The following is a 12,264-nucleotide window of genomic DNA, read 5'->3' as shown; positions in this document are numbered from 1 at the left end:
AGCTTTGGTGCCTGTCCTTGATCTCACTCTGTAGACCAGGCTGGCCTCGAACTCACAAAGATCTGCCTGACTCTGCCTCCCGAGTGCTGGGATTAAAGGTGTGAGTCACCACCGCCCAGCAGTATTTTTAATTCTTAAGCCTTTTTATATACTTAATTACTTCAAAGTTTTTATGGCTAATCTATTCTAGATTTGGAAAGCAGATATTGAAAGTTGCTAGGAATTATTTTTGACAATGATGAGACTTGGAATCTGAGTAAAAACAACCTTAGGCACAGGGTGGGAGGGTGCTGTGGTGTCTGACTTGTTAACTGTCCAGACTGTGTTGGATGTATTAAGCAGTTAGTTCCAGATTCTTTCTGTGTTGCAAAATGTTTGCAAATTTTCATCTTGTCTTTTCTTCATCTCTGTATCTGTATGTTTGTGCGTGGAGGCCAGAGATGAATGTCATGTCTTCCTCTTTTGCACTTCCCCTTATTTTTTAAAGTCAAGGTCTCTCACTGAACCTGGACCCCACTGATTAGCTAGCCCTGCAGGCTCCAGAGATCCTCCCATCTCCACTTCTTCAGAACACCTCTGTGCCTGACTTGTTTTAACTAATTGTTTTTTTATTCATAAATTATTTTTGTTTCTTTGTTTTAAAATAATTTATTAATTTTGTTGCTGTTGTTTTTAACGTGGGTGCTGGGAATCAAGCTGTTCTTCATGCTTATGTGACAAGCACTTTTCCTTGAGCTGCCTCCCCAGGCCCAGTCTTTGTTTTATTGAGACAGGATCTCTATGCAGCTCTCAACTGATCTGGCACTCACTGGGTAAACCAGGCTGGCCTTGAATTTGCATTGACCCTCTGTCTGCTTCCTGAGTGCTAGGTTAAAGGCCTATACCACCATGCTGGCTTAGGGGTTTTTTTTTTTGTTAATTTGTTTATTTATTACTGTGTGTCTATATGTGCATGGTGAAGGGAGGGTGGCAGTCTCAGGTGTCTGTCACAGTGCACTCTTGAAGGTCAGAGGACATCATGGTATTGGTTCTTTTTTACTTTTACTTGGGTTTGGAGCATTGAACTCAGCTCACCAAGCTGGTATAGCAAGTGTCTTTACCAATTGAGCCATCTTGCTGGGCCAGGGTATAGCCTAGGCTATTCTCTAACTCATTATCCTCCTGCCTCAGCCTCCAGCACATCCTGCTGACCTTTGCCACCACAACCTGCCTTTTGTTTTTTGGGTTTTTTTTTTTAGGTTTTTGTTTGTTTGTTTTAAGTTTGCAATTAAAAAAGAAAGTTTGTCAGATATATAAAGGGTTATGCATAGTTCATTTTCTTAATTTTTAATTTTTTAATGTGCTTTAGTGTTTTACCATGGAACTGGAATTACAGACAATTGTGAGCTGCCATGTGGGTGCTGGGAATTGAACCCGGGTCCTCTGAAAGAGCATTCAGTACTCTTAACCTCTGAGCTGTCCATTCAGCCTCCACAGTTCCTTCCTTCCTTCCTTCCTTCCTTCCTTTCTTTTTTTCTTTCTTTCTTCCCTCCCTCCCTCCATCCATCCCTCCCTTCTTCTCTCTCTCCCTCCCTCCATCTCCCCCTTCCTTCCTTCCTTTTATTTTTTTATTTTTATTTTTTGGTTTTTTGAGACAGGGTTTCTCTGTGTAGTTTTGGTGCCTGTCCTGGATCTCATTCTGTAAAACAGGCTGTCCTGGAACTCAGAGAGATCCAACTGCCTCTGCCTCTGCTTCCCGAGTGCTGGGATTAAAGGTGTGTGCCACTACCACCCGGCCATAGTTCATTTCAACAGGAAACTTAATAGTATTTACCTCTGGGCAGAAATCCTGAGAGCTATTAGATCTGTTTTTTGTTTGGGTGCTCTTATTATTTGTTTTTGCAAGCTATTGAAGACCTGTTTCCGTCCTTTGTTAAAGTGTGTAGAAGGTCTACCATCTTCTAATTTTGTCATTACGTGTGTTGCTGTGCTTTAGTTTTAACATTGCCTTTTTCTGCCTGGAATATATATTTTTGTATCTAATGTAAGAAAAAAAATTGTTACTTTAACTGAGAAAGCAATTGGCAGTATTTTTAAAAGTAGATTTTCTTTGTACTTTACACTTATTTTAAAGATGGGTATTTGTTTTATTTTGTTTTGTTTTGTTTTTCGAGACAGGGTTTCTCTGTGTAATTTTGTGCCTTTCCTGGATATTTCTCTGTAGACCAGGCTGGCCTCGAACTCACAAAGATCTGCCTGGTTCTGCCTCCCCAGTGCTGGGATTAAAGGCGTGCGCCACCACCGCCCGGCTTGGTATTTGTTTTTTAATTAGCAAGAAAATTAGCTGTAGCAGTAACTTCATTAACACTGCAGTTTAGGGTATGTGGCTGAGCAGAGTTTCTGACTTTACTGTGCACCCTCGGGCATCAGTCATAGGTAGACACTTGGGTCTTGCTTAAAATAGTTAAATGACGGTGTGTATTTCAGTGTGAGTCTTTCATGTCAGCATTTTTACTAATTAGCTTCTTAACCTGCAATTTATGAAAATAGTTGTCTCTATAGTTAAGGTTTGAAATGGCTGATAAATTCAGTCTTTGGTTTTGATTCCTGTGTGTGTGTGTGTGTGTGTGTGTGTGTGTGTGTGTGTGTGTGCGTGCGCATGGGAAATTGAAGACGGTGGAAGTGTCTCAGTAGTCACTCTGTCACTCATTTGTGCAGTGTTGGTCATCTGAGTCAGCAGAATATGTATCCCTTTTTTAAGTTGGTAGTAGTAGCTCCTACCAGTGCTTGTTTGTGGAGTCCTTCATCACTCCCACTTAAAAACTAATATCATTCTTGAATAGCTCTCTGAAGTTGCTATGTTACCCCCTTTTTATTGTTATGATAGTTGAGACTCAGAGAAATCGAGTCCACCTAGCTGCAAGGTAAGCATTGCACTTAGCAGTAGACCCCCAAACTCACCTGCAGCTAAGCTATGCTGGGGCTTGCTTTGTTATAAGAGTCTTCATAAGTGTCTGGTATTATGGAAAAGATGGCTGAAAGCTGGGGAGAGTGGAGCTCGGTGGCAGAGCACTGGCCTGGCATGGATGCGGGCCAAGGCTTACTTTCCAGTTAAGGGTGGGTTGAGTGCCATTACAATGTGTGCATCTCATTGCAAGTTTAGATCCACTTCTGTGGTGGTTCTTGATAACAAGTTAAATTTGGTGGCTTTTTTTATTGCTCCCCCCACCAGGAGAATCATTTGGAAATCTATTAATGCGATTTTTCTGTGTTTTTTAAGTTTTGCTCCAATTCAGTATTTCATTTCAAAATTACAAAATAAATTTGGAAAAAAAGATTGTCTAATATTAACTCTTAATACCCCAAAGTTGCATAATTAAACTTTTTGTTCAATGCTGAGTTGCATAACGGTTTCTCAATTTTCTGTCTCTGTTCTACAGAATGGTAAATAAGGCTGGCCGTCTCTGGAAAGGCCATTGATCCGCCTCATGTAAAGTATGCTCAGTTCCTTTCCAGTGGTGTAAGTATCCTTCTCAGCTCTTCCTGTCAGTCCCTCTAGGAATGTTAGGTGATTAGAATTGAGATAACAAATGCTCTTAGAATTCGAAGAATTGGTTTCAATGACATTTATCTCTTTATGTGTGGGGTGGATATTTAGTTGCTTCGGCTTGTGTGTGGAGGTCAGGACAGGTTGGTGGAAGGTGGTACTTAAACGCAGGTTTAACGGCAAGCACTTTTACCCTCTGACTCATTTTGCCAGCCCAAGGTCAAATAAGTTTTTAGGAAACTATTCAAATGGTGCATGTTCTTTGACATCAAGGTAAAGGAGTGTAATCCTGTGGGGAGAATGAGGTTTCAGACCTGTCAGGGTTTTTTTTTGTTTTTGTTTTCTTCTTCTTTTTTTTTTTTTTTTTTTTTTTTACCATTTTTACTTTCAACATTGTATTTTAACACTTTTTCATTTAAACATAAAGTTTTCATATTTTTTATTTCATTAAAAATTATTTTAGCCAGGAAGTGGTGGCGCACGCCTGTAATCCCAGCACTCAGGAGGCAGAGCCAGGCGGATCTCTGTGAGTTCGAGGACAGTCTGGTCTAAAGAGTGAGATCCAGGAAAGGCGCAAAGCTACACAGAGAAACCGTTCTTGAAAAAACAAAAAAAGAAAGAATTATTTTATTTTACTTATATGCAAATGTGGGTGTGCACAAGCGAGTACACGTGCTCAAGGAGGACAGAGGCCTCCAGAACTGGAGTCCTGAGTGGTTGTTAGCTGTTGAATGTGAGTGCTAGGTCCAAGCTCAGGACTTCTGTAAGAACAGCAAGTGCCCTTAACTGCCGAGCCTCCTCTCCAGCCCCATAGTCACGATTTTTAACTGTTTAATAGTCTAGAAGCTGGTCACATAGGTGGCTAAGTGTTGGTGAGAGCCCCAGTTGCATTCTTAGGAACAAGCAGGATATAAAAAGCACGCTCACTTAATGCTTGATTTGCATGCAAACTCCTGAGGATGCCATGGCCGTCTCTCTTTCGCTACCGCAGATAGGAACGCAGTTCTGCCTGTTAGCTAATGTTGCTAGCTGGTCTTTGGAGTCAAGGCAGAGATACAAATGGAGATGGTGGTGGTGTGTCAAGAATGTTTTTGTGCTGGAATATGAACTGTAACCACCAGTTCATATAAAGTAGGCCTCGGAATAAAAGTATTCCCGGAATTTCAGAAATTAGAGAAGATAAAGGGCCTATTAGCTCATTAAGTGCATCTTTAGCGTCTAGTTGCAGAGTGCCTTGAGCCTAAGTAATTTCTGAAATTTGCTGGAGTCTGTTTCACTTAAATTTCTTCTGTTTTGGTTGACAGTTCTATAATCTAATAAGTAGACATTAAGATTGGTTTTATTTATTATTTAGGTTTTTCTTTGAAACCCCTCCTCCACCCCTCAACACACACATACATTGATTCTGTGATTTAGTGCAGTCTCTGGAGGAGATCCAGATGATAAGACTGTCGCCTGCATTTCTGCTGAGTAGCTCTGCCCTAGCAAAGGCACTTTATCTTGGGGACTTTGCCCCTCCCGCCCACCCGCTTGCTTGCTTGCCTGCTTGCTGCTGTCTTTGTCTTTTGCTGTTTCATTTCTTTTTCTCCACCCCCACATCTTTGTTTTTTGAGAATGGAGTCTCCTATGTCTAAAATAGCCTGGAACTTGCTCTGTATCTCAGGTTAGCCTTAAACTCACAAACATGCTGCCTGAGTGCTGGGATTGTAGGTGTGTACCAACACCTCTCTCTGGCTCTTTGACACCAAATTTTTATTTCTCTGTCTATAAACTTTAAGTGTGTTTAACTCAGTCTTTCTTGTATATAGTGGAAATAAAGAGATGACCAAAATAGAATTTCATAAATCACACAATTCATTGGCACACAAAGAAACCCCTCTGCTTAGGTTCTCAGTCCTGTTTTGTTTTTTGAGACAGGGTCTTGTGTATCCCAGACAGCCCTCAAACTTGCTACATGGCCAAGAATAACCCTGAACTAATCCCCCTGCCTCAGTCTCCTGTGTCACCACACCTGGAAAGGTTTATAGTTCTTGAGGAGTGGGTAAGTAAAATGAACAAACCTCAGACAGAGGACTGTACTTGAAGTACAGTTGTGGTACATCTCAACTACACAGTGAGTTTCTAAATTATTGAAGCTTACTTGTTCAGTTGGTGGAGAAATAAAGCCTATGACCTAGGTGTACATTACAGGAGTGATAACTTCACTTGATCTTCACAGTAGAGATCTGTGAAGTCACGAAGGGACACATAGAGACCACCCTGAGTGACTGCTGATGGCTCAGCCCCAAAGCGAACCTCTGTGTCATCCTCTCCAGCCTTCCAAGGCCCAGAACTCTGAACAGAGGAAGTAGAAGGACTTTGGGAGCCACAGGATAGAGAGGAGTGCAGTGGGATGCTGTGACAGGAACGCAGTAATTAAAGAATATATTGCCACATGAAAACAGCAACAAGGGATTTTTGTTTCCTGTGTTTTCTTTTCTTTTTTTCTTTTTTTTTTTTTTTTTAACACTTGATGCTGGAGGGCACTGCAAAGTATTGGCAGGTGAAGCTACAAAGCTTTCAAAATGTCTGTCAAACTTAAATTTTTTGAAGGCTAGTACTTCTAGTCAGCAACTTACTACAGGGTCTGGGAAGGTTTAATGTAACTTGCCTAAAAGTAGGGAGAGTTCTCAAGTGGACAGGTGTTGACTCCAGATTCTTATGTGTAGGACTCTGGTGATAATCTCAGTACTTGGGACGGGAAGGCAGAAAGAGCATGTGTCCGAGAACAGCCTGAGCTATGTAGCAAGGCTGTGTCTCAGACATGCCGAAACAGCAAAGTACCTTACCCTCCAAGAGTGAAAGGAGGAGCTTCCTGAGCTGCATCCTTACATGATGAACATCAGCTCTGCTGTGCCTTATAGATGTATCTGTCATGTGTGGTAGTGTCGGAGATCATTTTAAAGCTGCACAACAGATTATCCTCCAAACTGCACAAAATAGAGCTTAATCCGTGCTAATTTAAAAAATACTAAAGTGTAATTGACACGCTGGAATATAACTATACTTTTTATAAAATCCGTTTATTAGGAAAGGGAAATTTACACATGGTCTATAGTCATAGACTCTTCTTAGGCTCTAGTCAGTTTACCTAGTAGTTTGAATTACAGGATCATTTTACTGTGAAGCTCAGTTCCCTGTATAGCATTATTTCTTACCTACTCTTACATGTCATTTTCTTATTTTGAAGCCACTTCTTTGATGGTAGCAATAATCAAGAAAGGGAGCAATGTATATAAATTGTAAGAAGGGCCTGGAAAGTTTGAATCATCCTACAGTGACCACACAGGACAAAGTGGGTTCTGCCTAGTCATTCTGGACAAGATAAAAACAGCAGAAATAATCGGAGAGAAAACTTGGTTTGCCAAAAAACTTAACTATCGATGCTTTACAGTGCATGTTACTTTTGCCCCTATGATTTCAGTGCTCATTCAGCATTTCTGAATGCCTTAGCCAGACTCTTCTGTTGTCCATCTTTGGAATATCATTTAAAAAGGTTTCTCCCAGGCCTTGTGGCTTATCTAGAAAGATTTTAGGAATTATTGCAAAATACGGTTAATATCTCAAAATGTTCTGTGGTCTTACAGTGTCAGTTTAGGATTTAAGCCATAAGTCCTGAACTGAATTGTTCTTTTCTATTTTAATCTTTGTCTATATTATTTGAGTGTCAAAATTCCTATGTTATTTTCAAATACTGTTAGCTGGAGCCTGCTTCAAATTAGTAACTTAAAGCAGAACTGCCCCCTCTCCTGTGAATGATCTTCGTGCATGAGAAAAGTAACTTAGCCCCTCCATGTCATCTTCTTTTGTCATGTAAGGATTGCTGGCATTATGGTCCTAGATTACCTGTACAGGTCACTTGCTACTGTTATTTTATGAAGCTGTGCTTGCAGTAGGTAAATTATGAGAAGTACAAATAGAAAATGGCATAATATATCCCACCATATATTGATGCACATCGGCATAGTGTTCTTAATATCCACGAAAGCTTCTAATCGTGTGTGGGTGGGTGGGTGGGTGTGTGTGGGTGGGTGTGTGTTTTCGGTGTCATGTGCATGGTGTGATCCTGCTCAGGACGTTGCTGTCCTTCTCTTCTATGTTACTCATTTGACCCTGGCAACTGTGACCTCTGCTTTAGCTCCCTTGGCAGCAGGGGCTGCTCTTGGTACAAGTTACAGACATCCACTTAAACACAGTGAAGTGTAAAGGGAAGTTGATTGTCCCACCAAACGAAAGAAGAGCAGGGCTCTAAGCACTGAAGAATTCCAGGGACGGCAATAGGATGGATGCTGCAGGGCTTTCCCCTTGTTCCCTGCATGTTTGCGTTATCTGCTTTATTCCCCCCAGCTCCTGCTTCACGAAAGTCTTCCTGTGGCTTAGCACAGTTACACTTATTGTCCACCCTACCATAGTGTAAGTAGAATGTTTTGAAGAGAGCCAAGTTTTCATTCCTGTGGTTGCCTGTTCACCAGAAGCTGGGAAGAGCTGACCCAAGAACATGTGCTTAGAAATGATTAGGTGTTCTGGACAATCCAAGTAAGGGTGGACCCTATTTCCCTCTTTATGATATTGGAATAAAAGTGGTTTCCTATTGTTAATGGATCCTAAGTGATGTAAAATATTTTGGATACTGTGAAATTTTATGCTAATAGATAGTGTTGTGTCATATTAGAGGGAGGCTTGAAGAACAGAGCATGACTTAATGATCTGCACTGACTGAACAGGATAGGAAAATATGGTTAACTTTGCTGCACATAGATAAAAATAGTTCCTAAAGTTAAGTATCTAAGGGAAGAACAGTTTATGAAATTGATTGGATGAGGACTGGAGATACCAAAACAAGCCTTTTATTTTCAAGGGAAAGTACCTATGAAGATGAAAAAATAATTATGAGAAGAAACTGAAATTTGCCAAGCCAGTAAATTCAGGGGTAAATTATTTTGGTTGGCAATCATTGAAAAAAACAATAGAGCCAGAGAGGTAGCTCAGTGGTTAAGAATATAAACTGCTCTTAAAGAGTACTGGAGTTTTATGTTAAGACAGGTCTCACAAGTTGGGGATTTAGCTCAGTGGTAGAGCACTTGCCTAGCAATCGCAAGGTCCTCAGCTCCAAAAATAAAAAAAAAAAAAAAAAAAGGACAGGTCTCACTAAGTGACAAGATGTCCTTGAACTCAGTCTGTTGCCCAGATCGTCTTAGACTTTCTGAAAGGTACAAATGTATCCTAAGCCTCAATTTCCTTAACAGTTCATAATGTGACATTTAAAAAAAAAACAAAACAAATAAATTGTATCTACCATAGAGACTTGCTAAGCGGATTAGGTGAGGTTATATGAAATTCTTGCCCAATTTCTTAGTAAAAGAGATTCAATTGGATTTTTCTACAGTATGGGTGAAGGTCAGGGGGAAGAAATAGTAAGCTCTACAACAGGTTTAGGGTACTGGCCTACAGCACATTTGTCTTTAATAGATAAGAAAATTTCTTGACTTTGTTTCTCTTAGCAATTGTTTATTTCAAGGCTACTCTGCTACTTATCATATCTGTCACTAGAAAATACAAATTAAAATAGAGATGGTTATCACTTTCAAAACTCCTGAATTCAGAAGTCAGGTTTTAGGGGTCAGAGAGATGGCACGGCAGTTGAGAGCACTTGTGTTTGCAGAAGACCCAGGTTGGATTTCAGCCTCCACATGGCAACTTCCAAAACTCCAGTTTCAGGACATACATTGCCCTCTTCTGGCCGATTCTGGCCCTGCGTGTATGTGGTGCCCATACATTCATGCAGTCTAACACTCAATACAAAATTACAAATATATAAAATCTTTTTTAAAGTCGGTTTTTTTGTTTTTTGTTTTCGGTTTTTGTTTGTTTGTTTGTTTGTTTTTTTCTGAGACAGGGTTTCTCTGTGTAGCTTTGTGCCTTTCCTGGAACTCACTTGGTAGCCCAGGCTGGCCTCGAACTCACAGAGATCCGCCTGCCTCTGCCTCCCAAGTGCTGGGATTAAAGGTGTGCACCACCACCGCCCAGTCTATAAGTTGGGTTTTATGTTATAACTGATACACTTCTACTAAACTCAGAATCTGTACCAATCCAAGTCACAACAAAAACATCTATTAGGACTCATTTCTTGTCTTTGTCGTTGTTGTTTTTGTCTGTGTGTTACTAATATGTGTGTGAATGCATATGGAGGCCAGAAGTGGACATTGGGTATCTTCATCGGTTGTGCTCCATTTTATTTTTTGAGACAGAGGCTCTCACTGAAACCACAGCTCACTGATTAGCTTGACTGGGCTGGTCAGCAAGTCCCAAAGATCTTACCTCTACTTCTCCAGTGCTAGAACTCCTGTCCTGTGCTGCTGCACTCAGCTTTTGCATTGGTGCAGGAGGTTGAACTTAGACACCCCTGTTTACACAACAGATCTGTCACATGACTGAGCCATCACCCTATCCCTTACAATTTTATACTCAGTGAAGTGAGCTGGTGCTGAGATCAAGCCTCTTCTGCTGAGGATTCTTGATGGTGAAATGTTTTTGTTAGTTAACAATGAAGGCACTTCATTTTTGTCCTTTTCTTCCCCCCTCCCCTCCCCAGTTTGCTGGAAACCATGTCTCACTATACAGATGAACCCAGATTTACCATAGAACAGATAGATCTGCTCCAACGTCTTCGGCGTACTGGGATGACCAAACATGAAATTCTCCATGCATTAGAAACTTTGGACCGTCTTGATCAAGAGCATAGTGATAAGTTTGGAAGGAGGTCCAGCTACGGGGGAAGCTCATATGGAAACAGTACCAACAATGTTCCAGCATCTTCCTCTACAGCCACAGCTTCCACGCAGACCCAGCACTCTGGAATGTCCCCTTCACCCAGCAACAGTTATGATACCTCCCCACAGCCTTGCACTACCAATCAAAATGGGAGAGAGAACAACGATCGATTGTCCACATCCAATGGGAAGATGTCGCCATCTCGATACCATGCAAACAGCATGGGTCAGAGGTCATATAGCTTTGAAGCCTCAGAAGAGGACCTTGATGTAGATGATAAAGTGGAGGAATTAATGAGGTTAGTTACTTTGCCTATTCTGAATTTCCCCAAACATCTATGTTTTTAAGATTGTTTTAAAATAATTGCCTGTATTTCAGAAACTTTCCAATAAGAACAATGGTTTTTCCCTCCCTTCTTTGGAATTGAAAGTAAAACTTGAAACTGTGGTTTTAGATCAGATTTTTTTTTCTTCTCTGCTTCAGCTCTTTCCCTGTGTGATGAGGCTTTTCTAGTCTCTTGATTTGTCAGAGGGCTTTCTCTATTTATGGCTTTAGCAGACAATTTTTGACTGACAGAAGGTCATATAATCCAATCCTTAATCCTTCATTGTAAATATTTTTTCTGAGTGATAAGATAAATTCACCATGATGTAGAATACATACATTCTTCAATTTTCCTTGCATCATTTCAATCAGTGCAATAATTTGAACAACCATAGATACCATCCTGCCTCTAAAAAAAGCTGAAGTTTTAATTTTAGCAGTGGGTTCAACACCCACATGCACTCCATACCTCAACAGTTGCCAAGTAAGCATATGCACTTAGAGTTTAAACACAAAGAAAAGCCTCCTTTCAACCAAGGTAATGAGGACTTTGTAGCAGACCTGGTTCACTTTGAGGGTAACAGACATGTGTTTTCCATCCTGTGTCCAGAACTAGGAATTTCCTTTAACACATGGTGTGGGCTTAGTGTGTTAGCTGAGTAGATAAATTTGGCCTAACCCATAAGGATATTCTCTTTTAAAATAAGGATTTGGACCTGGTTCAGGGGATAAAGGTGTTTGCTGCCAAGCCAGAGGACATGAGTTCCATCCCAAGAACCCACACAGTGGAAGGAAAGATCCAGCTCCCCAAAGTTGTCCTCTGACTACAAGTATGCCATGCACAGGTACTCCTGCACACATGTACATACACATATAGCCAGTAAGTGAATAATTTTTAATTTTTTAAAATAAAAATTGAGATACACATATTTTATTTAAAGTTAGGGAACCAGGAAATGGTATCAAAAAAGGCATGTCTTTAATCTGGTTAAGAATATAAGCTGGGTGTGGTCACTTATGCCTGTAACCCCAACGTTTAGAGGGCTGAGGCAGGAAGATTGTTGTAAGTTCAAGACTAGCATGGTAACTTCTAGGCTTGTCTGGCCTACAGGCTGTGGATCTTTCTAAAAAGCATCAAAAGAAAAACAATACAGATGAGGCGGACTTTGGCAAACATAGTAATACCTTAGCTTAGGGTGCAGCACACTTTTTCAAAGGCTTCACATTCTACACTGTATGGTTAGAATCAGAGAGTTTTTACAGATCTTTACAAACAGAAATGACAAAAGCATTGTTTTCGGTAGAGTTAGGCTGTGGTGTAAAAAATGATTACTTTGGGCTGGAGAGATGGACTCATTAGTTCAGAGCACTTGTTCTTGCAGAGAACCCGAGTTTGGTTCCCAGCACCGACTTGGCAGTTCACAGCCATCCATAACTCTCATTCTAGGAGATTTGAAACCCTCTTCTGACCTCTGCAGGCCCCAGACATACATGTGGTACACATACATATGTGCAAGCGAAACACTCATGCATGTAAAATAACCAAAATTTTTTTAAAAGGTGAGAGGCTGCAGATAAATTAGTTACAGTTGATAATGAACAGA

General features: G+C 40.6%; 1 protein-coding gene across 1 annotated transcript in view; it reads left to right on the top strand.

The window, feature by feature from the left end:
• Hmbox1 (homeobox containing 1) overlaps positions 1-12,264 on the top strand; it is a 140,522-nt gene that overhangs the window by 46,293 nt on the left and 81,965 nt on the right. The window contains exons 2-3 of the mRNA XM_036198652.1: positions 3,420-3,499; positions 10,158-10,634. Of these exons, the coding sequence (XP_036054545.1) occupies positions 3,477-3,499; positions 10,158-10,634 (500 nt within the window). The 5' untranslated portion in view covers positions 3,420-3,476. The remainder of the gene's footprint in view (positions 1-3,419; positions 3,500-10,157; positions 10,635-12,264) is intronic.

Source organism: Onychomys torridus, chromosome 9 (assembly GCF_903995425.1).
Source record: "Onychomys torridus chromosome 9, mOncTor1.1, whole genome shotgun sequence".
In the NCBI taxonomy this organism is placed as follows: Eukaryota; Metazoa; Chordata; class Mammalia; order Rodentia; family Cricetidae; genus Onychomys; species Onychomys torridus.
Note: the sequence above shows the minus strand (reverse complement) of the source record. Positions and strands in the feature narration are given on the sequence as shown.